The sequence below is a fragment of the Tachyglossus aculeatus genome, chromosome 24, assembly GCF_015852505.1.
Source record: "Tachyglossus aculeatus isolate mTacAcu1 chromosome 24, mTacAcu1.pri, whole genome shotgun sequence".
NCBI lineage: Eukaryota > Metazoa > Chordata > Mammalia > Monotremata > Tachyglossidae > Tachyglossus > Tachyglossus aculeatus.
The window spans coordinates 8,938,501-8,966,497 of NC_052089.1; the positions used below are offsets into that span (position 1 = coordinate 8,938,501).

General features: G+C 43.2%; 1 protein-coding gene across 1 annotated transcript in view; it reads left to right on the top strand.

Annotated features, from left to right (window-relative positions):
• CBLB (Cbl proto-oncogene B) overlaps positions 1-27,997 on the top strand; it is a 221,031-nt gene that overhangs the window by 164,610 nt on the left and 28,424 nt on the right. The window contains exons 13-14 of the mRNA XM_038766102.1: positions 3,652-3,746; positions 25,077-25,223. Coding sequence (XP_038622030.1) covers positions 3,652-3,746; positions 25,077-25,223 — 242 coding nt within the window. The remainder of the gene's footprint in view (positions 1-3,651; positions 3,747-25,076; positions 25,224-27,997) is intronic.

Consider the following 27,997-nt stretch of genomic DNA (forward strand, 5'->3'; position numbering starts at 1 on the left):
CGCATAGTAAAAGCTCAATAAATAATAGGGATGGATTGACAGATAACAGGCTCAGGTCAGATGGGTGAAGGAGGACTTATTAGTGTAAAAAAGAAATCCCAGCTCAACTCTATGTGGAAATTTATAATAATAATGGTATTTCTTTAGCACCTACTATGTGCCAAGCACTGTTCTAAATTCTGGGGGAGATACAAGGTAATCAGGTTGTCCCACATAGGGCTCACAGTCTTAATCCCCATTTTACAGATGAGTTAACCGAGGCACAGAGAAGTGAAGCGACTTGCCCAAAGTCACACAGCAGACAAGTGGCGGAGCTGGGATTAGAACCCATGACCTCTGACTCCCAAGGCTGGGCTCTTTCCACTGAGCCACACTGCTTCCAGCATGGCCTCGCAGCATGGAGTATGGGCCTAGGAATCTGAGGACCTGGGTTCTAATCTCCTCTGTGCCAATTGCTTTCTCTGTGACCTTGGGCAAGTCACTTAACTCCTCTGGGCCTCCGTTTCTTCAACTGTAAAATGGGGATTAAATCCTATTCCCTCCTTACTTAGCCTGTGAGCCCCAGGTGGAACAGGGACTGGATCCAACCTGGTTCATTTATATCTACGAGAAGCAGCGTGGCTCAGTGGAAAGAGCCCGGGCTCTGGAGTCAATGGTCATGGGTTCAAATTCCGGCTCCGCCAATTGTCAGCTGTGTGACTTTGGGCACGTCACTTCACTTCTCTGTGCCTCAGTGACCTCATCTGTAAAATGGGGATTGACTGTGAGCCCCCCGTGGGACAACCTGATCACCTTGTATTCCCCCCCCAGTGATTAGAACAGTGCTTTGCACATAGTAAGCCCTTAATAAATGCCATCATTATTATTATTATTATCTACCCCAGAGCTTCCTACAGTGCTTGACACATAGTAAGCACTTAACAAAGGCAATAATGATCATTATAACCTTAAACAGGGTGCTCTGTCTTAGTTTCCTCACCTGGAAAATGGAAATGAAGGCATCTGATTGGTACCTGACGTGCCTGTGATGTATTGAGGAAAAACATGTAAACACGCCTAGGAAAATCTAAATATAAAGCGATTGCTATGGCCCCAGAAGGGAGCCTCTACACTGTAAGCTCATTGTGGGCAGAGAATGTGTCTGTTTACTGTTATATTGTACTCTCCCAAGTGCTTTGTACAGTGCTTTGCACACAGCAATTGCTTATTAGATGCGATTGAATGAATGAAGTGTGTGAGAAGTTAACTGTTCCCTCTTTAGGGAGTACTTAGTGAACACTCTTTAAGTGTAGTAGTTACTTTATCAAGTAGTAATAGGAAACTGGACCCATGTGAGCCATTTTGAGTTAACACTGGAGCTACTGTTAAAAGATGTGCCATTATCCATTCATTCTATTGTATTTATTGAGCACTTTCTAATAATAATAATAATAATGATGGCATTTATTAAGCACTTACTATGTGCACTTGGGAGGATACAAGGTGATCAGGTTGTCCCAGGTGGGGCTCACAGTCTTAATTCCCATTTTACAGGTGAGGTAACTGAGGCACAGAGAAGTTGACTTGCCCAAAGTCACACAGCTGACAGTTGGCCGAGCTGGGATTTGAACCCATGACCTCTGACTTCAAAGCTCGTGCTCTTTCCACTGAGCCACACTGCTTCCATGTGCAGAGCACTGTAATAAGCACTTGGGAGAGTACAGCATGACAACAGACATATTCACTTTCCCTTCCCACAATGAACTGTCCAGTTTTTCCTCAGGCCCTGAGTGTTTCAGTATCACCATGTAACGATTATGCTACTGCTAAGCTACTTCAGGCAGGCCTTTTGTTTGCTGGAAGAGGTAAATTTACCAAAGGGCAGTTGACTCACGTCAAGATTGGCTTCATTATAATTAATATTATCATTTCCACCTCTATTGATTTTTATATTTATTGACCAACTATTAAGTCGCCACAAGACGGAACATGCTTCTTTCTCAGAGCAATTTTGGAAGAAATCCAAGAAGTAGGAGTCAAACGTTAGCTGCCGAGGGCATTTTATGGCATATTTTACAATGCCTTTCCCTTGTAGGCTTCTGAGAAGTCATACCGTATGATGGTGATAACTTGGTAACACTATAATCTGAAAAATACAATTTTTCTTCAACAAGGAAAGCATCAGTCATTATCTTGTGTGAGCCTGCTTTTTTTTGTTCGGTGTTTAGTGCAGTTTCATGAAGTTTTAATATCAAATCCCTGAATCAGATCAAATCTAAGAATTTACCATTTTTTAATAACTTGAGCAATACCTCATTTTCTGAAATATCTCATTTAAATACCCTTCATATATCCCTTTTATATTGATTTACCTACAGAAATTTGTGTGTGATGCTGTAGGGTATGTTGAAGCTATCTCTGAATTCAACCACTAAACCAAGTTAGGGGTTCAACTTTCATTCAGTAGACTTAGATCTCTGAAATTTGAAATGACATAAATTTAAAAAAAAATATTAGATTAATCCTTTCATGCTACTGATGTTCCTCTTTCAGAGGAGAGGGAATTAGATATCCTTTTCAACTTGTATGGAAAAAAGTTAGTGTCGATTCTGATGAAAGGAAAAGATGGGAGCAGATTCTAAATTTGACAGTATTGTTAATGACTGTGTCCTATCTTTAGGATTTGATATGTGGCAGTATTTCAGTTCTTGGCATCGCCTTACCCTTTTAATTTGAATTAATTAGACTTTGGGGGCATTTCATCACAGTAAGCTAGGTGGTAGAATAAGAACTGTCAAAATACATTTTGAAATAAACTGTCACCTCTAATTTGTCTGGGGAATGTCAGAGTCCAAGGTCACTAGGTCAGAGGTTATCCTCCAATTAAATCTTGGCTATTTCTGTTCTTACCATGTTACTTTAATTTCAAGGCACTATTATGTATTTATTACTTTGGTTGCTTTTAACATCTGTAAAACATGAAATCAAATATTCTGCCCAGCAAATTATTTTAATAATTAAATACATCTGTGTTCCCCTATCTTCCCCATCCATCAGAGTGAACCTTTTGGTGTTTTTCCAGCACACTGATTTGGATTTAAAGCCGCCTTAACTCCGAAGGCTAGTTCCGGCACTAGCGCCAGCCGGCTAGGGCTGATGGTTGATCTGTGTGCTAACAAAGGCATTTCTGATTAAAACCCTAATCAGTTTTATCAAAAGATTCAGCAAGGACTCTGAAAATGCTCTGTTGATTCTAAGACATATAGAGCTTTGAGCTCTCTTGCATGAAAACTATAAAGCTAAATTGGAGCCAATCTTCATTTTTTTTTTATCATAATCCTTCCAGAGAAAACGCTTAACTTTTCCATCTGATTGGTTTCATGTTTGAAATGATTTTCATTCAAAGGATTCTTAGGTTGCACAATGCTCTCTGGAAACACTGTAGACAGGGTACAGTCCATTTCGCAGCGTAATCACCATCAGGATTGTGTGTATGTCCCGTGGTTGGCTTAATGGAGGCTACTGGTGAAGATGTAAAAACTTTTTTCACCCCACTTGTCAAAGGAAAGGAAATGTCTACTAGTTTTTGGAGTACCTTTGCAAAAAAATTAGCTCACCCCGGCTCAAGAAACATGGCCAGTCTTTGGAACTTACCAGTATTTCTCTCTGCAGGTCTTTTCCAACGGCCACTTGGGAAGTGAAGAATATGACATCCCTCCACGGCTTTCTCCTCCTACTTCAACCGCATCCCTTCACCCTAGTGTAAAGTGAGTTATCATTATTCTAAATCTGCATGTCACCTATGCACTTGGTTGGGCTGTGTCTTTTCCCGTCGAAAAGGAACATACATTTTGTCTTTCTGTTGAAAAATTTCAGCATCTTCCATTGACATAGTCAACGCTGTTTGATCCCGCAAGATACTACAGTCATTTTCTTTAGTAGAGCAAAACTTAGTTCAATCAGAAGACACTAGTAAATCAGTGAATTTAGTGAGACCCCATCTAGTTCTTACCTTAACAGGTCTTTTCTGAGAAATACCTTTTCTATAGGTGTAGGGGTTGACTAGTTTTTGTCTCCATCAGCAATTGTTAGGTAAGTAGTGAGGTAAGAATGGTCAAAGCCTAAGGAAATTCATTCCCTTGCCATCATGCCAAATTTAAAATTGTAAATGAATCTGAAGCAGACATTTTAATTAACCCTTTTTATTCTCTCGTTGCAAAGTGAAATTGTATTGATTAAATAGAAAAATGCTTTTAACGTTGAATGGTATGCCCAGAATGAATTCCGTCTTTATAATGTGAATTCAGCCGCTCACCTTTCGCTAACCCTGAAAACGTGCGGTTTTAATGGTTCGAGTATTGTTTTGCTGTAATGGGAATGTCTGTAGTCTCTACATAATATACACCCAGTTTCACTGATTTTTCAAAAAAATAATGTCATTGTTCCCATAGAATTCGTGGCTGAGTAAAACCATGAGGTGGCATCTAGCCTGTTCTCTTGGCTCTAGCCAGGGCCGCAGTTAACTTTAGCACGAAGAGAGCTACTTAACTCTCTATGCTTTTTATGAAAGCTTCAGAGAAAGACATCTTCCCCATTGAAGTTTCATGAAATCCTCAATCACAGTAGCCGGCATTCTAAATTCCACTTCTTCATCCTACCCCACTCTAGCAGGATAAGATGGGATCCCCATATCCCCACCATTTAAGCACTTACTATGTGCTGAGCACTGCCCTAAATGCTAGGGTAGATACAAGGTTATCAGGTTGCCCACGTGGGGCTTACAGTCTTAATCCCCATTTTACAGATGAGGTAACTGAGGCACAGAGAAGTCAAGTGACTTGCCCAAAGTCACACAGCAGACAAGTGGTGGAGCCGGGATTAAAACCCACAACCTCTGACTCCCAAGCCCGGGCTCTTTCCACTAAGCCACTCTGTCACTTAACTTCTCTGTGCCTCGGTTTCCTCAGTTGCAGAATGGGGATTCCACACCTGATCTCCCTCCTACTTGACTAGGAGCCCCATGAAGGTCAGGGACTGTATCCAGCCTGATTAACTTGTATGTACCCTAGCGCTTAGAACAGAGCTAGACACATAGGAAGTACCTAACAAATACCATTAAAAAAAGAAAACAATCTTTCATTCAATGCACAGTTTTTAAAGGCTTCCAGTTGCTTAGTAAAAAATTATTTTTGGATGGATTTAGCACGTAAAATTGCATTGTCTGGCTATACTCATTAGGGTCAAGTATAATAGGAGTAGACTGGAACTACCCAAGCGTTGAGATGAATGCATTTTAGTTGATTTTTACCAATTGCATCTCACAGTGTAAGCTATTTCATAGATGAGAACACTGGTTAATAAATTAAATATAGAAAGTCTGTGTCAGTGCAAATTGGTTTAAGATTGTATATGATCAGCATCCAGGAAATTAGATGGTTGGTTCTGAGAGCTACAGTAATTCAGACATTATGATGATATTTTTAAATACCTTTAGACTGTGAGCCTGTTGTTGGGTAAGGACTGTCTCTATATGTCGCCAACTTGTACTTCCCAAGCGCTTAGTACAGTGCTCTGCAAACAGTAAGCGCTTAATGAATGCGACAATGAATGAATGAGTTTAACAGCCTATAACACCCAACTTTACAAAATGCCTTCAGTGTATACGGTTGTTTCAGTAGATAAGTTGTCTTTAACTCTGTCATCTCTCCTCCTGCCTTCAAGACATCTCTGCTTGGATGTCCTCCCATCACCTCAAACTTAACATGACCAAAACAGAGCTCCTTATCTTCCCACCCAAACCCTGTCCTCCCCTTGACTTTCCCATCACTGTAGATGGGACCACCATCCTTCCTGTCTCACAAGCCTATAACCTTGGTGTTATCCTTAAGTCCTCTCTGTCATTCAACCCACATATTCAATCCTTCACTAAATCCTACTGGTCCCACCTTCACAACATCACTAAAATCTGCCCTTTCCTCTCCGTCCAAACTGCTACCACTGTCTTGCCTGGATAACTGCATCGGTCTTCTTGCTGACCTCCCAGCCCCCTGTCTCTCCCCACTCCAGTTTATACTTCACTCTACTGCCCGGATCATTTTTCTACAGAAAAGTTCGGGACACATCATCCCATTCCTCAAAAAACTCCAGTGTTTGCCCATCCACCTCCACATCAAACAAAAGCCCTTCACCATTGGCGTTAAAGCACTCCACCACCTTGCCCTCTTCTTCTACAACCCAGCCTGCACACTTCTTTCCTCTAGTGCTAACCTTCCCACTGTGCCTCGATCTCACTACCCCTATGCCAGTCCTGCCTCTGGCCTGGAATGCCACCTCAAACACGACAGGCAATTACTCTACCCCCTTCGAAACCTTATTTAAGGCACATCTACAAGATGCCTTCCCAGAGTAAACCCCACCTTTCCCCATCTCCCACTCCCTTCTCCATCTTGTTCCCATTGCTGTTCCCCGTTCCCAGCCCCACAGCACTTAAGTACAGATCTGTAATTTTACTTATTTGTATTGATGTCTGTTTCCCTCCCCCCCCCCCCAAACTGTAAGCTGATTGTGGGCAGGGAATGTATCTATTTGTAGTTGTAGTATACTCTCCTCAGGGTTTAATTCAGGGCTCTGTCCACAGTAAGTACTCAATAAATATGAGTGAATGAAGGAATGAATGAACTTCCACGTTTTCTGTTCATCAGAAAGGTGCCTCAAACTTTAAGGGGCCTTTAGGTGTCCAAATATCACTTCATTGTCACTTAATTTCATCTTGTTCCTAAAATACTACCTTTAAAATTGATCAAGGCTACTCCTTTGTTACTATTTTGACAAGCTAACTTATTTTTCCATAAATGTCTATTCATATTATCAATTTATTGTTGTATGGATGGTATTTGTTAAGCGCTTACTGTTTCCAAGCACTGGGGTAGATAAAAGTTAACCAGTCCAGACACAGTCTCTCAATAAATACCATGATGATAACGATGATACAAGTAACAGAATCGTTTTCTTATGATCTGATCCAGATCGTCTGAGTAAATGAGCTATTTAACTTGCTATTTCGTATAGTAGTTTCTAAAATATGCATGTGGCTTATGGCTACAAAGAATCAGAGAGCTGAGGGAAAAAAAATGAAGGACCCAATGTGAGAGAAACATTGATATGATTTTAAAATAAAGGAATTTCTCAGGCTTTGGCCAATTTCACTGTCTATTCGGCCCCTGCATAATGCTCTGTATAAACTGTTGCTTTATAGCTGTCAATTGAGAAATGGGCCCTAAGCAAAATGTGTACATTATGATGATGAGGATGGTATTTGTTAAGTGCTTATTATGTGTCAGGCACTGTTCTAAGCGCTGGCACCGTTCTACCTTTCTAACTGTTCCGGCAGCTTTGCTACTGTTACATGTCTAGTCCCTGTCTATCTTTTGTGAGTCTTTTCTGCTCAGAATTTCAGCAAATCTCTGCATCCAAAAGAGAGGTATAAGAAGTGGACATTGAAAGGAATGTCAATTGGGATTGAAATGGCAGGGGTGAGGATAGATGTTGGTGAGGGAGACCAAGACATATAAAATTCATTTTAAAAATGTGCCCCAACTTTGATATTCTTGAAAATGTCCCAAGTGGTTAGCGTAGTATTTAGGCTTTTATTAAAAGGAAAGGAGAGCAGGTAAAATCAGTTTTCCTCAGAGTTCCCTGACAGTCGTGAAAGGCAGAGTATTTGGCCAATTTAAAATAGCCCTAATTGAATTTCAGCAAAGTGCAAGAAAGTATGGAAATTTAAAACAAAATGACCAGACATTATAAGTAGTGGAAAGTTACAGCCGGTGGAAATGATCCTACTTGTTTCCACCACCTCATTTTGTGCTGAGCTGCTCTGTATTTTTTTTTGTTTGGTTTGACTTTCTTACCCTCTTGATCCCCCTGTAAGGCTTTCACCCTGGTGATATTCATCCTTGGCAGTTAAAGTTAACAATTGTGAAAATTAGACATTAGACTTAGAAAATTAGAGCAAGCAAGTGTTATATCTCCTAGTGCCTAATGCTTACTCCTAAAAAATAACTTAAGCCCTTTGGAATGAACATTAATGAATCAGTCAGTGGTATTTATCGAGTGCTTACTGTGTGCAGAGCACTGTACTAAGCACTTGGAAGAGTACAGTTTAACAGACTGGATAGACCCGTTCCCTGCCCATAAGGAATTAAATCACAATTGTTTACTGCATTCCAGTCATGTATGCACAAGATAGGCGTCAATGCACTAACAAGAGTCTTACTAGTCTGAAAGAATTAATGTTCGTCCCCCAAGCCCCAATTCATTACAGTGGAGTAATAATAATAGCGGCATTTGTTAACTGCTTATTACGTACCAGGCACTGTACTAAACGCTGGGTTGAATACAAGCAAATGGAGCTGGACACAGTCATTTTCCCATGTGAGTCTCTCAATCTCCATTCCCATTTAACAGATGAGGTAAACCGAAGCGCAGAGAAGTGAAGTGACTTGTCCAAGGTCACAAGGCAGACAGGGTCATGGGCACTGGGAGAATAAGTTAATTATAGTCCCGGAGAAGTTTCTCTCTCTCTGCCTTGAGGATTTGCAGTCCCCCTCAGAAATGATTTCTGAAGCCCAGAATTCCCAGAACATTCCAACTCCTACAGCAGAACCTGCCCTGACAGGGCAGGTTCATTCTTGTAGATGGAGTTCCAAGGCAAAGTTTTTGAACTAGGTTTTAATGGTGAATTGTATTTTCAATGACTGTGTTTTCAGTAGTACAAGTTTCTGGATTGTCTCATCCTTCAAAATAGGGGAGATGAAAGAACAAAATGAATTACAGAAAAGATCTTGAAGACCTTCCCTAACCAAGTCATGGTTGACCACTTTAGCAGGGTGTTTTGACTGGTAATCATCATCATCATCATCAATCGTATTTATTGAGCGCTTACTGTGTGCAGAGCACTGTACTAAGCGCTTGGGAAGTACAAATTGGCAACACATAGAGACAGTCCCTACCCAACAGTGGGCTCACAGTCTAAAAGGGGGAGACAGACATGATTGATAATGATCTGTAATAATAATAATTGCTATAGTAAGTGCTTACTGTGTCAAGCACTGCACTAAATCCTGGGGTAGATAAAAGACAATCAGGTCGCATAAAGGCCTCACAGTCTAGGAGGGAGAACAGTTTTTTGTTGTTGTTGTTTTTTAATGGTATTTGTTACCATTCATTACCATACTGTTGCTTACTTTATGCCAGGCAATGTACTATGAATCCTCATTTTGCAGATGAAGGAACAGAGGCACAGAGAACTTAATGACTTACCCAAGGTCACAGAGCAGACAAATGGAGGAACCTTGATTAGAACTCGGGTCCCCTGATGCCCTGGCATGATTAGAACCCAGTTCCCTTGATGCCCTGGCTGGTGCTCTTTCCACTAAGATACACTGCTTCTCATACCCCATAACTGCGGTGTTTTCAAGATCCAACTGAAGCGGTGGAAATTGTCCTTTCCTGCTGCTTTCACCTTATTTCATCATTATTATATTGCTCTCTGGAATTATATGCCCAAGGTCACACAACAGGCAACTGTCAGAATTGGAATTAGAACCCTGGTCCTCCAATTACCAGGTCATTGCTCTCTCCACTAGGCCACACTGTTTTAGATATTGATTGCTTGAATTTCAAATCCTCCCATTGCCTAAAACTTCTCAAATTTGTTTCCCTTTTCCTATGCGTTTGTCTTCCCCTTTTACAGTACATGGGGATGAAAACAGGTTTTGATTTGAATTGTCTTTTCTTTTCACAAACCAAGTTTTGGTTTGTTCCTATTAACTCAGTCATTTGTAAACCTTTGTCCCATTCATTCCCGCTTTCTCTTCATATCAAGGACCTATTGAATTTTCACCAAATATATAATTAGGGGATTTCTCTGTTCACCGGTCATATGAAAGGCTGTGAAGGAAGATAAGAATGGAACACTAAGTTTCTGGGTGTCAGTTTCCATGTTTTATTAAAGGTCAGCAACTCTGGCTTAAACCCAAGCTTATTCTTCTCTTGAAACTCATGTCTTGATGTGACTGCGTGCTCCTTGTGAAATTGCTGATCTGAATGAACACCCATTTCACTCTGAAACCTTACATTGGTAAAAAGTTATTGGCAAAGTGCAGTCTTTTTAAGGAGCAGGGTGAATCTTCAAGTACCAGTCTGCATCATTCCTAGACCGGGTGTCTTCGCAAGATCTGAAATGACATTAACTGTCATTGAGAGGGTGTCTCCTGCACTTTTGAAGTTTGGTCAAGAGGTTGCTTTTTGAGTTGCAAAACAGGCCTTTTTAAAAAAAAGGCTGAGCTTGTGGGATAGCAGGAAGGCCTACTGCAAAGACCACAAGCCTGAGAGTCAGAAGACCTGGGTTCTGATCCTGGCTCTGCCACATGTCTGCTGCGTGACCTTAGGCAAATCACTCTTAACAAATACCGTCATCATCATTATTATTCTCTAGGCTGCATTACTTCTGTGAAATGGGGATAAAATCCTACTCCCTCCTGCTTAAACTGTGAGTCCCTGTGGGGTAGGAACGGTGTCCGACCTGATTGTCTTGGACTTATCTGAGGGCTTGGCACATAGTAAGTGCTGAACAAGTACCATTTAAAAAAAAATATCAGCAGAGTCCCTTTCTTCAGTAGAAATCTAGTGTATATTTACAAGAAAATCCTCCCTTCTAGACTGTGAGCCCACTGTTGGGTAGGGACCGTCTCTATATGTTGCCAACTTGTACTTCCCAAGTGCTTAGTACAGTGCTCTGCACACAATAAGCGCTCAATAAATACGATTGATTGATTGACTGATTGATTCAGAGTAATAATAATAATAATGGTATTAAGCGCTTACTATTTGCTAAGCACTGGCATAATAATAATGATACTATGAGGCAAGTGTGATAATTTAGGCCCAGTATATTAAAAGGGTGTGTGTGTGTGAGAGAGAGAGAGAGAGAGATGTGTCATGAGGTATTGCTAATGCCTTCTTAAATGTACTTGTAATTTCACCGTAAATTCTTTATGAGCTCTTTGAGCTCCCAATTTTCTCCTGCGGGAATAAGCATGTAACAGCATCACACATGAAGTTGGAGTGGAAAGGTATTGGCACTCTTTAGGGAGGAAAGAAGCCGCGTGGCCTGGTGGAAAGAGTTCTAGTCCTGAAGTCAGACATTTTGGGTTCTGATCCCAGCTCTGCCACTTGTCGTCTTTGTTCGTAACACTGGAGAAGATTCTAGATAATCAGGTCAGACACAATTTCTGTAACACGCAGAGCTCATAGTCTAAGTAGGAGGGAGGAGAGGTATTGAATGCTCATTTTTCAGATGACGAAACTGAGTCCCAGAGAAGTGAAGTGACTTGCCCCAGGTCACATAGCAGATGAATAGCATAGCCGGCAGGCCCGGGCTCATTACAGTTGGCCACACTGCTTCTCAGATCCAGCAGGAATCCTGAAAAAAGAGCTGGCCAACATGGCCAGGATAGCCCACAGGTGTTATCAAGGCCACCCCCTCCCTTCTGGGTCATGCCTATGGTCCCTTTGATTATAAATGAGTCCTTTCCGTGAAAAGAAACCCTTGTGTACCCACTGCCAGCCCTGCTCATCTCTTTGCCTCTTTTCAAGGAGGGAATGTGACGTACAGGGAAGAAGACAGACCAGCAACACTAGAATTAATTCCTTTGTGCAGGTTCTCTGTCCTCCTCGAAGGGTCACTTCACTATCGTCTTCATCGCTAACTACATTCTCCCCTCCCCAACCCATATTTCAGTCTGCTGCCAGGACTATTTTTCTAAGCTAGCATTCTGTCTACATCTCCCCATTAGTCAAAAACCTCCAATGGTCACCTATTCTTCTCGGCATCAAGGAGAAACTTCTAACCAGGGGGTTTCAGGCACTTAATCAGTCTCTATCCTCCCTCTTATCCACTTTCTGCCCTCACTCTTAAATTCCCCTCAAATTAACCTATCCCCGGGTCCCTTTCTCATCTCTCCTGACATTGGCACCTTCCCCTAACACCCTCCCTCTCCTCAGGCCTGGAACTCCCTTTCCCTTCCAATCTGACAGGCTGCAGCTCTCCCCATCGGCAAATTCCCTCTAAAATCACGTCTCTAGAAATATTTCCCTGATGAATTTCTAATCCCCCCTGCTTGTTCACTACTTCAATCAGTGGTATTTATTGAATGCTCACCATGTGCAGAGCACTGTACGAAGCACTTGGTAGAGTACAGTACAAAGGAGTAGGTAACGATGATCTCTGATCCCAAGAAGCTTGCAAACGAGGGGGAGATAGACAAATAAATTTTGTCAGAGGGGGGACAGACAGATAAATTACAGGGGGACAATAATAATAATAATAGAGGGACAGACAGATAAATTACAGGGGGATAATAATAATAATGACATTTATTAAGTGCTTACTATGTGCAAAGCACTGTTCTAAGTGCTGCAGAGGTTACAAGGTGATTAGGTTGTCCCACGGAGGGCTCACAGTCTTAATCCCCATTTTACAGATGAGGTAACTGAGGCACAGAGAAGTAAAGTGACTTGCTCAAAGTCACACAGCTGAAAATTGGCAGATCTTGGATTTGAACCCGTGACCTCTGACTCCAAAGCCCGGGCTCTTTCCACTGAGCCACGCTGCTTCTCTGCTTTGAGTAGGACTTTGAAGATGGGGATATGTGCACAAGTTATATAACTTACATTGTACTCTCCCAAGCCCTTCGTTCAGTGCTCTCTGCACACGGTAATCGAACAATCAGTGGTACTTATTGAGCGTTTACTGTTGCAGAGCACTGTACTGAGTGCTTGGGAGAGCGCGGTGCCACATCATCATCATCATCATCAATCGTATTTATTGAGCGCTTACTATGTGCAGAGCACTGTACTAAGCGCTTGGGAAGTACAAATTGGCAACATATAGAGACAGTCCCTACCCAACAGTGGGCTCACAGTCTAAAAGGGGGAGACAGAGAACAAAACCAAATGGCAGCAAGCCTTGTGACTCCCAGACCCCTACACTGTCCCCATGCAGCAGAAAAACGGCAGCAAATCTTGTGACTCCCAGGCCCCTACCCTGTCATCATCAATCGTATTTATTGAGCGCTTACTATGTGCAGAGCACTCTACTAAGCGCTTGGGAAGTACAAATTGGCAACATATAGAGACAGTCCCTACCCAACAGTGGGCTCACAGTCTAAAAGGGGGAGACAGAGAACAAAACCAAATGGCAGCAAACCTTGTGACTCCTAATCAATCAATCAATCAATCGTATTTACTGAGCGCTTACTATGTGTAGAGCACTGTACTAAGCGCTTGGGAAGTACAAATTGGCAATATATAGAGACAGTCCCTACCCAACAGTGGGCTCACAGTCTAAAAGGGGGAGACAGAGAACAAAACCAAATGGCAGCAAGCCTTGTGACTCCCAGACCCCTACACTGTCCCCATGCAGCAGACAAACGGCAGCAAACCTTGTGACTCCCAGGCCCCTACCCTGTCATCATCAATCGTATTTATTGAGCGCTTACTATGTGCAGAGCACTGTACTAAGCGCTTGGGAAGTACAAATTGGCAACATATAGAGACAGTCCCTACCCAACAGTGGGCTCACAGTCTAAAAGGGGGAGACAGAGAACAAAACCAAATGGCAGCAAACCTTGTGACTCCCAGGCCCCTACCCTGTCCCCATGCAGCAGACAAATGGCAGCAAACCTTGTAACTCCCAGGCCCGTGCCCTGTCATCATCAATCGTATTTGAGCGCTTACTATGTGCAGAGTACTGTACTAAGCGCTTGGGAAGTACAAATTGGCAACATATAGAGACAGTCCCTACCCAACAGTGGGCTCACAGTCTAAAAGGGGGAGACAGAGAACAAAACCAAATGGCAGCAAACCTTGTGACTCCCAGGCCCCTACCCTGTCCCCATGCAGCAGACGATTGGCAGCAAAACTTGTGACTCCCAGGCCCCTATCCTGTCATCATCAATCGTATTTGAGCGCTTACTATGTGCAGAGTACTGTACTAAGCGCTTGGGAAGTACAAATTGGCAACATATAGAGACAGTCCCTACCCAACAGTGGGCTCACAGTCTAAAAGGGGGAGACAGAGAACAAAACCAAATGGCAGCAAACCTTGTGACTCCCAGGCCCCTACCCTGTCCCCATGCAGCAGATAAATGGCAGCAAACCTTGTGACTCCCAGGCCCCTACCCTGTCATCATCAATCGTATTTATTGAGCGCTTACTATGTGCAGAGCACTGTACTAAGCACTTGGGAAGTCCAAATTGGCAACATATAGAGACAGTCCCTACCCAACAGTGGGCTCACAGTCTAAAAGGGGGAGACAGAGAACAAAACCAAATGGCAGCAAGCCTTGTGACTCCCAGACCCCTACACTGTCCCCATGCAGCAAACGGCAGCAAACCTTGTGACTCCCAGGCCCCTACCCTGTCATCATCAATCGTATTTATTGAGCGCTTACTATGTGCAGAGCACTGTACTAAGGGCTTGGGAAGTACAAATTGGCAAAATATAGAGACAGTCCCTACCCAACAGTGGGCTCACAGTCTAAAAGGGGGAGACAGAGAACAAAACCAAATGGCAGCAAACCTTGTGACTCCCAGGCCCCTACCCTGTCCCCATGCAGCAGACAAATGGCAGCAAACCTTGTGACTCCCAGGCCCCTACCCTGTCATCATCAATCGTATTTGAGCGCTTACTATGTGCAGAGTACTGTACTAAGCGCTTGGGAAGTACAAATTGGTAACATATAGAGACAGTCCCTACCCAACAGTGGGCTCACAGTCTAAAAGGGGGAGACAGAGAACAAAACCAAATGGCAGCAAACCTTGTGACTCCCAGACCCCTACCCTGTCCCCATGCAGCAGATAAATGGCAGCAAACCTTGTGACTCCCAGGCCCGTGCCCTGTCATCATCAATCGTATTTATTGAGCGCTTACTATGTGCAGAGTACTGTACTAAGCGCTTAGGAAGTACAAATTGGCAACATATAGAGACAGTCCCTACCCAACAGTGGGCTCACAGTCTAAAAGGGGGAGACAGAGAACAAAACCAAATGGCAGCAAACCTTGTGACTCCCAGGCCCCTACCCTGTCCCCATGCAGCAGACGAATGGCAGCAAACCTTGTGACTCCCAGGCCCCTACCCTGTCATCATCAATCGTATTTGAGTGCTTACTATGTGCAGAGCACTGTACTAAGCGCTTGGGAAGTCCAAATTGGCAACATATAGAGACAGTCCCTACCCAACAGTGGGCTCACAGTCTAAAAGGGGGAGACAGAGAACAAAACCAAATGGCAGCAAACCTTGTGACTCCCAGGCCCCTACCCTGTCCCCATGCAGCAGACAAATGGCAGCAAACCTTGTGACTCCCAGGCCCCTACCCTGTCATCAGCAATCGTATTTATTGAGCGCTTACTATGTGCAGAGCACTGTACTAAGCGCTTGGGAAGTACAAATTGGCAACATATAGAGACAGTCCCTACCCAACAGTGGGCTCACAGTCTAAAAGGGGGAGACAGAGAACAAAACCAAATGGCAGCAAACCTTGTGACTCCCAGACCCCTACCCTGTCCCCATGCAGCAGACAAATGGCAGCAAACTTTGTGACTCCCAGGCCCGTGCCCTGTCATCATCAATCGTATTTATTGAGCGCTTACTATGTGCAGAGTACTGTACTAAGCGCTTGGGAAGTACAAATTGGCAACATATAGAGACAGTCCCTACCCAACAGTGGGCTCACAGTCTAAAAGGGGGAGACAGAGAACAAAACCAAATGGCAGCAAACCTTGTGACTCCCAGGCCCCTACCCTGTCCCTATGCAGCAGATAAATGGCAGCAAACCTTGTGACTCCCAGGCCCCCACCCTGTCATCATCAATCGTATTTATTGAGCGCTTACTATGTGCAGAGCACTGTACTAAGCACTTGGGAAGTACAAATTGGCAACATATAGAGACAGTCCCTACCCAACAGTGGGCTCACAGTCTAAAAGGGGGAGACAGAGAACAAAACCAAATGGCAGCAAGCCTTGTGACTCCCAGACCCATACACTGTCCCCATGCAGCAGACAAACGGCAGCAAACCTTGTGACTCCCAGGCCCCTACCCTGTCATCATCAATCGTATTTATTGAGCGCTTACTATGTGCAGAGCACTGTACTAAGCGCTTGGGAAGTACAAATTGGCAACATATAGAGACAGTCCCTACCCAACAGTGGGCTCACAGTCTAAAAGGGGGAGACAGACAACAAAACCAAATGGCAGCAAACCTTGTGACTCCCAGGCCCCTACCCTGTCCCCATGCAGCAGACAAATGGCAGCAAACCTTGTGACTCCCAGGCCCCTACCCTGTCATCATCAATCGTATTTATTGAGCGCTTACTATGTGCAGAGTACTGTACTAAGCACTTGGGAAGTCCAAATTGGCAACATATAGAGACAGTCCCTACCCAACAGTGGGCTCACAGTCTAAAAGGGGGAGACAGAGAACAAAACCAAATGGCAGCAAGCCTTGTGACTCCCAGACCCCTACACTGTCCCCATGCAGCAAACGGCAGCAAACCTTGTGACTCCCAGGCCCCTACCCTGTCATCATCAATCGTATTTATTGAGCGCTTACTATGTGCAGAGTACTGTACTAAGCGCTTGGGAAGTATAAATTGGCAACATATAGAGACAGTCCCTACCCAACAGTGGGCTCACAGTCTAAAAGGGGGAGACAGAGAACAAAACCAAATGGCAGCAAACCTTGTGACTCCCAGGCCCCTACCCTGTCCCCATGCAGCAGACAAATGGCAGCAAACCTTGTGACTCCCAGGCCCCTACCCTGTCATCATAAATCGTATTTGAGCGCTTACTATGTGCAGAACACTGTACTAAGCACTTGGGAAGTACAAATTGGCAACATATAGAGACAGTCCCTACCCAACAGTGGGCTCACAGTCTAAAAGGGGGAGACAGAGAACAAAACCAAATGGCAGCAAACCTTGTGACTCCCAGGCCCCTACCCTGTCCCCATGCAGCAGAAAAACGGCAGCAAACCTTGCGACTCGCAGGCCCCTACCCTGTCATCATCAATCGTATTTATTGAGCGCTTACTATGTGCAGAGCACTGTACTAAGCCCTTGGGAAGTACAAATTGGCAACATATAGAGACAGTCCCTACCCAACAGTGGGCTCACAGTCTAAAAGGGGGAGACAGAGAACAAAACCAAATGGCAGCAAACCTTGTGACTCCCAGGCCCCTACCCTGTCCCCTTGCAGCAGATAAGTGGCAGCAACTGTTGTGACTCGCAGGCCCCTACCCCGTCATCATCAATCACATTTATTGAGCGCTTACTATGTGCAGAGCACTGTACTAAGCGCTTGGGAAGTACAAATTGGCAACATATAGAGACAGTCCCTACCCAACAGTGGGATCACAGTCTAAAAGGGGGAGACAGAGAACAAAACCAAATGGCAGCAAACCTTGTGACTCCCAGGCCCCTACCCTGTCCCCATGCAGCAGACGAATGGCAGCAAAACTTGTGACTCCCAGGCCTCTACCCTGTCATCATCAATCGTATTTGAGCGCTTACTATGTGCAGATTACTGTACTAAGCGCTTGGGAAGTCCAAATTGGCAACATATAGAGACAGTCCCTACCCAACAGTGGGCTCACAGTCTAAAAGGGGGAGACAGAGAACAAAACCAAATGGCAGCAAACCTTGTGACTCCCAGACCCCTACCCTGTCCCCATGCAGCAGATAAATGGCAGCAAACCTTGTGACTCCCAGACCCCTACCCTGTCCCCATGCAGCAGACAAATGGCAGCAAACTTTGTGACTCCCAGGCCTGTGCCCTGTCATCATCAATCGTATTTATTGAGCGCTTACTATGTGCAGAGTACTGTACTAAGCGCTTGGGAAGTACAAATTGGCAACATATAGAGACAGTCCCTACCCAACAGTGGGCTCACAGTCTAAAAGGGGGAGACAGAGAACAAAACCAAATGGCAGCAAACCTTGTGACTCCCAGGCCCCTACCCTGTCCCCATGCAGCAGACGAATGGCAGCAAACCTTGCGACTCCCAGGCCCCTACCCTGTCATCATCAATCGTATTTATTGAGCGCTTACTATGTGCAGAGTACTGTACTAAGCGCTTGGGAAGTACAAATTGGCAACATATAGAGACAGTCCCTACCCAACAGTGGGCTCACAGTCTAAAAGGGGGAGATAGAGAATAAAACCAAATGGCAGCAAACCTTGTGACTCCCAGGCCCCTACCCTGTCCCCATGCAGCAGACAAATGGCAGCAAACCTTGTGACTCCCAGGCCCCTACCCTGTCCCCATGCAGCAGACAAATGGCAGCAAACCTTGTGACTCCCAGGCCCCTACCCTGTCATCATCAATCGTATTTGAGCGCTTACTATGTGCAGAGCACTGTACTAAGCGCTTGGGAAGTACAAATTGGCAACATATAGAGACAGTCCCTACCCAACAGTGGGCTCACAGTCTAAAAGGGGGAGACAGAGAACAAAACCAAATGGCAGCAAACCTTGTGACTCCCAGGCCCCTACCCTGTCCCCATGCAGCAGATAAATGGCAGCAAACCTTGTGACTCCCAGGCCCCTACCCTGTCATCATCAATCGTGTTTATTGAGCGCTTACTATGTGCAGAGCACTGTACTAAGCGCTTGGGAAGTACAAATTGGCAACATATAGAGACAGTCCCTACCCAACAGTGGGCTCACAGTCTAAAAGGGGGAGACAGACAACAAAACCAAATGGCAGCAAACCTTGTGACTCCCAGGCCCCTACCCTGTCCCCATGCAGCAGACAAATGGCAGCAAACCTTGTGACTCCCAGGCCCGTGCCCTGTCATCATCAATCGTATTTGAGCGCTTACTATGTGCAGAGTACTGTACTAAGCGCTTGGGAAGTACAAATTGGCAACATATAGAGACAGTCCCTACCCAACAGTGGGCTCACAGTCTAAAAGGGGGAGACAGAGAACAAAACCAAATGGCAGCAAACCTTGTGACTCCCAGGCCCCTACCCTGTCCCCATGCAGCAGACGAATGGCAGCAAACCTTGTGACTCCCAGGCCCCTACCCTGTCATCATCAATCGTATTTATTGAGCGCTTACTATGTGCAGAGTACTGTACTAAGTGCTTGGGAAGTACAAATTGGCAACATATAGAGACAGTCCCTACCCAACAGTGGGCTCACAGTCTAAAAGGGGGAGACAGAGAACAAAACCAAATGGCAGCAAGCCTTGTGACTCCCAGACCCCTACACTGTCCCCATGCAGCAAACGGCAGCAAACCTTGTGACTCCCAGGCCCCTACCCTGTCATCATCAATCGTATTTATTGAGCGCTTACTATGTGCAGAGCACTGTACTAAGGGCTTGGGAAGTACAAATTGGCAACATATAGAGACAGTCCCTACCCAACAGTGGGCTCACAGTCTAAAAGGGGGAGACAGAGAACAAAACCAAATGGCAGCAAACCTTGTGACTCCCAGGCCCCTACCCTGTCCCCATGCAGCAGACAAATGGCAGCAAACCTTGTGACTCCCAGGCCCCTACCCTGTCATCATCAATCGTATTTGAGCGCTTACTATGTGCAGAGTACTGTACTAAGCGCTTGGGAAGTACAAATTGGCAACATATAGAGACAGTCCCTACCCAACAGTGGGCTCACAGTCTAAAAGGGGGAGACAGAGAACAAAACCAAATGGCAGCAAACCTTGTGACTCCCAGACCCCTACCCTGTCCCCATGCAGCAGATAAATGGCAGCAAACCTTGTGACTCCCAGGCCCCTACCCTGTCATCATCAATCGTATTTACTGAGCGCTTACTATGTGCAGAGCACTGTACTAAGCACTTGGGAAGTACAAATTGGCAACATATAGAGACAGTCCCTACCCAACAGTGGGCTCACAGTCTAAGAGGGGGAGACAGAGTACAAAACCAAATGGCAGCAAACCTTGTGACTCCCAGGCCCCTACCCTGTCCCCATGCAGCAGACAAATGGCAGCAAACCTTGTGACTCCCAGGCCCGTGCCCTGTCATCATCAATCGTATTTATTGAGCGCTTACTATGTGCAGAGTACTGTACTAAGCGCTTGGGAAGTACAAGCCTACGGTCTCGAGGTGGGGACTGACATTAAAATAAATAATTTATAAGACTTGGCAGATGAGTTCCTTGCCTGCAATGAACCTACAGTCTCGAGGTGGGGACTGACATTAAAATAAATAATTTATAAGACTTGGCAGATGAGTTCCTTGCCTGCAATGAGCTTACAATCTAGAGGTGGGGACTGACATTAAAATAAATAATTTATAAGACTTGGCAGATGAGTTCCTTGCCTGCAATGAGCCTACGGTCTAGAGGTGGGGACTGACATTAAAATAAATAATTTATAAGACTTGGCAGATGAGTTCCTTGCCTGCAATGAGCCTACAGTCTAGAGGTGGGGACTGACATTAAAATAAATAATTTATAATGTGTAATTTATAGCTACGTGCATAAGTGCTGTGGGACTGAGGGGTGGAGTGAATATGACTTGCCCAAAGGTCACAGATCCAGTAAGTGCTCAGATACTTTTGATTGATTAATAAGTGCTGTGGGGCTGAGGAAGGGGAGAATATCAGAGGGCTTAAGGGGAAACCCCTCCCCGCACCCCCACAAATGTGTAGGCAACTCAGAAGGGAAGGTTTACAAAGGGAAATAAGGGCTTAGTTGGGGAAGGTCTCTCAGTGGAGATATGATTTGAGTAGGGCTCCGAAGATGGGGACAGAGGTGGTCTGTCACTGCTTGTGAAGCAGTGTGGCTCGGTGGAAAGAGCCTGGGCTTAGGAGTCAGAAGTCATGGGTTCTAATCCCAGCTCCGCCACTTGTCAACTGTGTGACTTTGGGCAAGTCACTTAACTTCTCTGTGCCTTAGTTACCTCATCTGTAAAATGGGGATTAAAAGTGTGAGCCCCACGTGGGACAACGCAATTACCTTGTACCCCCCCCCCCAGTGCTTAGAACAGTGCTTGGCACATAGTAAGCGCTTAACAAATGTCATTATTATTATTATTATTGTGAAGGGTGAGGGTGTTCTAAGGCCTGGATGGAGGCCCCACCTAATCATCAAAGTCCCCATGATTTCCTGTAGCACTTTCGTAGGAGGCATCCATCCCTGACCATGAGACCCTATCACTCGAGCAGCGTTCCTGAACACACACCCTTCTTTTTCCTGCCGTCAGTAAATTATCTGCAGCTGAAGCCTGTCTCCCTGCTTCCAGAGGGCAGGAATGATGTCCGTCAATTCCATGTACTTTAATTCAGTTTGCTTGACACAGTGTTGTGTTCTAGGGCTCTCTCTACCTACCATAGATTGATTAGTGGGAGATATCTTTGTAATTTTTCTAATCAGAGGTAGGATCATCTAATGGAAAGAGCAGGGGACTGGGAATCGGAGGACACAGGCTGTAATTTTGGATCTGACACTTGCCTGTTGTGTGACTTTGGGTAAGACACTTAACTTCTCTGTGCCTCTGTTTCATCTGTAAAATGGGGAGTACATTTCTGTTTTCCCTCCCTCTAAGACTGTAAGTCCCATATGGAGCAGTGACTGTGTCTTCTCTGATTGTCTTGTGCCTACTCAAGTACTTGGAACAGGGCTAGGCACATAGTGTGCAATTAATAAATACCATTGTTATCATTATCACTGCTACTACTACTGGTATAATAACATAAGTGATGGATACAGTGAAGGGACTCAGTAAATGCTGTTCAATCCTTGTACATAAGGATTCAGCAAGGGAATCTTTCATTTTATAGTGGTGTGAAAAGTGTGTTTTGGGTTTTTTTAGTAATTGCTAGTAAGAATGAAATAGAAGCTTGCTCTTTCTGCTGTGATGGTGAATGCTTATGGAAAAGCAATCATCTTTCAGGTAACTCACTGTGGTGACCTTATGTTAACCTGAGGCCAAGGACAGTGCAAGGAATTAGTAATGCACATTTCATTTCACTTTTACTTGCAGTTGTTCTTAATATATATAATGAAGCAATTTAGAAAATAAATTTCACATTGTCAGGTGACTTGCATTAGAATTCTGTTTTACCACCAATCCATGTGCTTTTATACGAAAGAATAATAATAATAATAATAATAATAATGGCATTTATTAAGCACTTACTATGTGCAAAGCACTGTTCTAAGCGCTGGGGGGGATACAAGGTGATCAGGTTGTCCCATGTGGGGCTCACAGTCTTCATCCCCATTTTACAAATGAGGGAATGAGGCACAGAGAAGTTAAGTGACTTGCCCAAAGTCACAGAGCTGACAAGTGGCGGAGGCAGCATTTGAACCCATGACCTCTGACTCCAAAGCCCGTGCTCTTTTCCACCAAGCCACGCTGCTTCTCAATAATCAAAAATTGCTTCTCAATAATCAAAAGACAGTGAACGTACTCTCCCAAGCATAAAGTACAGTGCTCTGCACACAGCGCTCAATAAATGTGATCGAATGAATACTGTATATATGTCCACCGCAGGCGAGAACATAGGATGTGAGGTTTGAAGTGTTTCCTCAGAAAACAGTATCCCATGAATCAGGTTAATTTATTCCGTGGAGGGTCCTGATCCTTCTAATGATGGTATTAATTATTTAATGATCTTTGTTCAATGCTTACTATGTGTCACGCACTGTACTAAGTGCTGGGGTAGACACAAGATAATCAAGTTGGACACAGTCCGTGTCCCATATGGGCTCACAGTCTTAATCCCCATTTAACAGATGAGGTAATGGAGGCACAGAGAAGTGAAGTGACTTGCCCAAGGTCACATAGCAGGCAAGCAGCAGAGCCAGGATTAGAACCCAGGTCCTCTGACACCCAGGCCTCTGCTCTTTCCACTAAGCCACACAGCTTCTCTTTCTAAGAAGAGAAGCAGCATGACTCAGTGGAAAGAGCGCGGGCTTTGGAGTCAGAGGTCATGGGTTCAAATCCCGGCTCTGCCAACTGTCAGCCGGGTGACTTTGGGCAAGTTACTTCACTTCTCCGTGCCTCAGTTACCTCATCTGTAAAACGGGGATTAAGCCTGTGAGCCGCACGTGGGACAATCTGATCACCTTGTAAACTCCCCAGCGCTTAGAACAGTGCTTTGCACAGAGTAAGCGCTTAATAAATGCCATCATATATATATATATATATATATATACATATATGAAAGAAGAAATGACCTTCACATGGAACCTGTCCGAGTCCTCTCCCTGATTTCCAGGTCACTTTGTTCACATAGGCTTTTTGTGTTTTCTTGGCTTCCGTAGTTAGCCAAATTACTCTGCACCTAGTTTCAACTCATTACCCTCGAGAGCTTTGGGGAGAACAAAATTTTGCTTCTGCACATCATCATCAATCATCAATCGTATTTATTGATTACATTTATTATTGATTTATTGATTTATTTATTTGTTTATTATTTATTTATTTATTTATTTATTTATTGCATGCCCTGTAATTCCCATTAGAGTCATTAATTTCACAGACACGCTAAGACACTAAAGCTCAATGACAGGTACTTTTAAAAAAAGAATACATATCTAGCCCTCAGTCATCTAAAAAAAAACAAACCGCGCTTTCCTAGGAATTTTAGATTGGTGTGATTTTCAGCCTTCAAAACTATTCTGTATGGATTCAAGTCTTTGGATGTGCCCCTCAGAATTTTCCCATCCCTTTTTGAAACTGTTTCATCCAAACGGCATAAAAATTTGTGATTCTAGTTGGTAGTGAAAGAGATGAAAGGTGAAAGATTTCAGGCCAGCGGCTGTGTTTTACAGAAGGCAGCTTGCTCCCTCTGCAGAAGGTGGTCGAAAATTGCACACAAGTTCTTAGAAATCTAGTGTGAAAAATTGTGTTTCTCTGAAAACGTTGGCCTAATTGTGTTCATAAAATAGGTTGCCTGTCTAGCCCCTATGTTTTATTCAACCATTGTTGGCTAAGCAAGCTTTTTTTTTTTTTTAAAAAAAGCAGCATTATGAAAAGCACATTGTGAACACAATCTTGTGACACCCCTCTTCTTCTGTATGCACACCCACAACACCTAATTCTTTTCCACACCTTTTCTGTCTCTTTTTTTTGTAATTATTTTAGGAATCGAGCTACCAACATTGTCTCCCAACCTTAAATTAATCTGATGCTGAAGTAGTCTCTTGGTATTTTACTACTTTTACTACTGTGTAGCTGTTTCACCAGTGTTTGGTGATAAACATTTCTGACATGTTATGTAGCTGTATAAAGGAGAACAGATTGTCATTGAACTAAATTTTCCTTTTCTATAAACTTGTTATACCTTTATGATGTACCTTTTGAGACTAGGATCATTGGGGGCATAAACACACTCATACTAACACTCGTTAAACACTTACTTTTATGCAAAAGGTTATACTAGATTCTGGGGTAGATACAAGATAATCAGGTTAGACAAAGTCCCTGTACCACATAAGGTCCACTAGTAAGTTGGAGGGTGAACAGGTATTAAAACCCCATTTTTCAGATAAGTAAACTGAGACCCATAGAAGTCAAGTAATTTGCCTAAAGTTACATAGCATACAAGTGGCAGAGCTGGGATTAGAACCCAAGTCCTCTGACTCCTGGGAACATGCTCTTTCCGCTAGGCCACACTGCTTCTCTAAAAAGCTAAAATGAATATTTTATTCATTTCATGTTGAAGCACACAAAGAGAAGACAGTCTTCCAGTATATTTGCTTGGAAGTGTCTGTTCATTTTCAATTGTAAAGACTTTATGGTTGGTTTGACAGACAATCCCTGCTACCATTTAAATTTTTTTTAAAAAACACGAAAACACTTTTTTGTTTGGAATCTTATTCTGTGATTGACAAATCCGATTCATCCATATAGCGTTTCAGAGAAAGTTTTCTAACGTGTAATTGAAAGATGAAAATGGGCAAAATCAAGTGTTTTTTTGAATATGTATGCATTGTGTCCAATTTGTTCTTTGGAACAATTAAGCTCATGCTGCCATGGTTTTTTTTTCCCCTCTAGGTGTCCAGTTCCTTTAATGAATTCTCTCTCAGACAAAATGAGAGAAACAGTAGAAGAAGATGGGGATGAGTACAAGATTCCTTCATCCCATCCGTTATCCATGGGCTCACAACCATCTCACTGTCATAGCATAAAACCTCCAATTCGGTAAGAATAAGTGCACCCTTACCATAGTGAAAATATTGTTTTTTAATGAGGAAAGCCAGGACCTCACATATTGCTGAACATCATCATTTCTTTTGTTTATGCTCTTCAGTGGGTGAAGATTTGCGTGAATCCAGACAGTTGAATCGATGCCCTAATTCTGATCTTCCTGCATTCAACCTCAGTGGGGTTTGTTTGGGTTTCGATCTTGATTCAAAAGAAAACCGAAAAAAGCAGCCTTCACATTAATCATGCAGTCATTTGACTAAATTAGTTAACTGATGAGTATAATGGAGCATTTTGTTCCCTGAAGAAAACAGATCAGACCTTAATAATAATTATGTTTTCCTGCCATTTATAAAGAGCATCTAATTTTGGTACTTAATTTCTGACCTAACTGATGAGGAAAGGTGCGTGAGTTAATTCCTCTAGAGTTCTTTGATATCATCTAATCAAAGGCAATAAGTAAATGCTCTTTAGCATAATGTTGTCTTATGAAATGTTGTGTTTTACAGGTCTGTACCTTTTTTATGAATATAGGTTCCTCTGTTCAGAATTTGGGAAATGGGATGTTAATTATGTAGCAAAGCTAATGGTCTTGAATGTGATAAGCATAAATACCCCCACTTGCCTAAAATTTGTATCATCATCAACTTCATTATGTTTTAATTAAGATTTATTGGAATATAGGAAACAGATTCTTCCAAGGGAAATGTAGTTACACTTGAAGGGATGTCTGCAGTTCAGTGCAAGAAGTTTAGAATAGAAAGAGAACCATAATGGCATTACAGGGTGAATTTAGCCAGAGGAAGAACTTGTTTTGCCATTTTTCAGACAGCGCTATTCCTCAAACAGCAAATGATGCCAAGGAACGTTTGGTCCTAACAAGTTATATTCACTTTTACATGTTGTTGTGTTGGAACTTTAAGGTGCGTCTCTAAAGGCCAGATGACAGTTTGCAATCCAAGCAGTTTATTTAATAGAGACACTCGGTGGTGTCATCAAAGAGTTATCAGTTCCTGGTGTGGCTTTGTAATTAATAACTAAAAACCAGTCTCCCCTTTTTTTCTAATATCATAGTAATAATTGTGGTATCTGTTAAGCACTTAACTGTGTGTCAAGCACCATTCTCACTTCTGGGTCCAAGTCAGACACACTTCTTGTCCCACTTGGGTTCAAAGTTTAAGTAGTGAGGAGAACAATTCCTGTCACCTAGCAGTTAACAGATGCCATTTAAAAAAAGGCATTGACTATTAAAGATGAAGAAACTGAGGCACATAAAAGTTGGCACTTGCCCATAGTCACACAGCAGGCAACTAGCAGAGCTGGGATTAGAACCCAAGTGCTCTGACTTCAAGGCCGGTGCTTTTTCCACCAGGCCATACTGCTTTCTGAGATTGTTGTTATAATATTAATAGGACAGTTGTGACTGCATGAATTAAATTAACAAATGACAGTTGGTTGTCTTCATTGATCTGGTTTGGGAATTTTATTTGACTCAAGTTGACAGTCAAGCTACCTACCCATTTAAAATATCCATCTTCTTTGGGTAAATTTTGATTTGTGTCCATTTGCCCTCTGCGATATCCAGAGCAAAGAAAGTAGTGAGCATTTCACCATACCTTTTGTGTGTTTGTGTCCTTTTCTTTTTCCTTTTTTCATTCTTGCTGTGTGAAGTCGTAAATTCAGTCATATCTTATTTTCAAGTGGAAAAAAAAAGCAAACTAATGCCCTCTTAGTAGCACTTAGGGCTGTAATCCTAGAGCATTTCAAGACAAATAGCAAACCTTAATTTGAGCTAAAAGATTTAAATAGTTCAGAGAACATGTCAAGGCATGGATCATTAACAGCCTGTGGTTGAAAACTCCTGTTTCAGGGGTGCTAACAATATATGTTCAATATCTTTCCTGATTAAGCACTCACTGACTTGATGGAACAGTGAGAATAGCTGTAATATTAGAACTAAATTGTCATTAATCTTTTTGGATCAAAAGGAAGTCTTCAAAAGCAGTTGCAGATTTTGAAGTTTGGGTCTTTTTTCTCAGGAATATAAGTAACAATTATTGTGAGCTAAACTGAGGATCATGGAAAATGTTAACAATATAAAATGTATTCTCCTTCCTCCTACAAAAGACATGAATCCCTCCCCCTGCATCAGTTCAAATATGTGTAATGAATACTTGTGTGCATATTTTCATTTTATCCAGTTACAAAGCTGGAACATTGTACTGGAGTCCACATTTTAGAATAGAGTCTCAGGATGTGTGTGTTGATGTGTACATACAACTATCTAGTTATAGATTTATCGATAGATCTATAGATATATAGGTGAAGATATGTAAACATGCATGTATAGAGAACAAAGCATTTTGGGATTTGGAAAGAACTAGAGAAGCCCTTACATTGTCCTAGAGGAACAGGTAGCATGGGGAGCTCAGAAATGCAAGAAAATGAGACAATATCAAGGAGCAGGGGAGAAAGATTGAGGTGCCCAAAGAAATTCCCATTGGTTGGGGCAAAATGGGAAGGAAGCAGCAGGAAACACAAATGGAGCTTGGGATATTGACTGTTCTAGGGAAATGAGACATGGCGATAAATATAATTGAAATTAAGGTCAGTCCCCTGTAATCTCCCCTCCTCTTGGTGGTTTAAAAGAAAATGCTCTGACCCTAGTTTCTACCCAGGCCAGCCACTGTGTTCCAGCTGACAGTTTTCCATTTAGGGGAAAGGGGCTTCTCTTTAAGATTCCCCCACCTTCTTTCTAACATCCTCTGGTT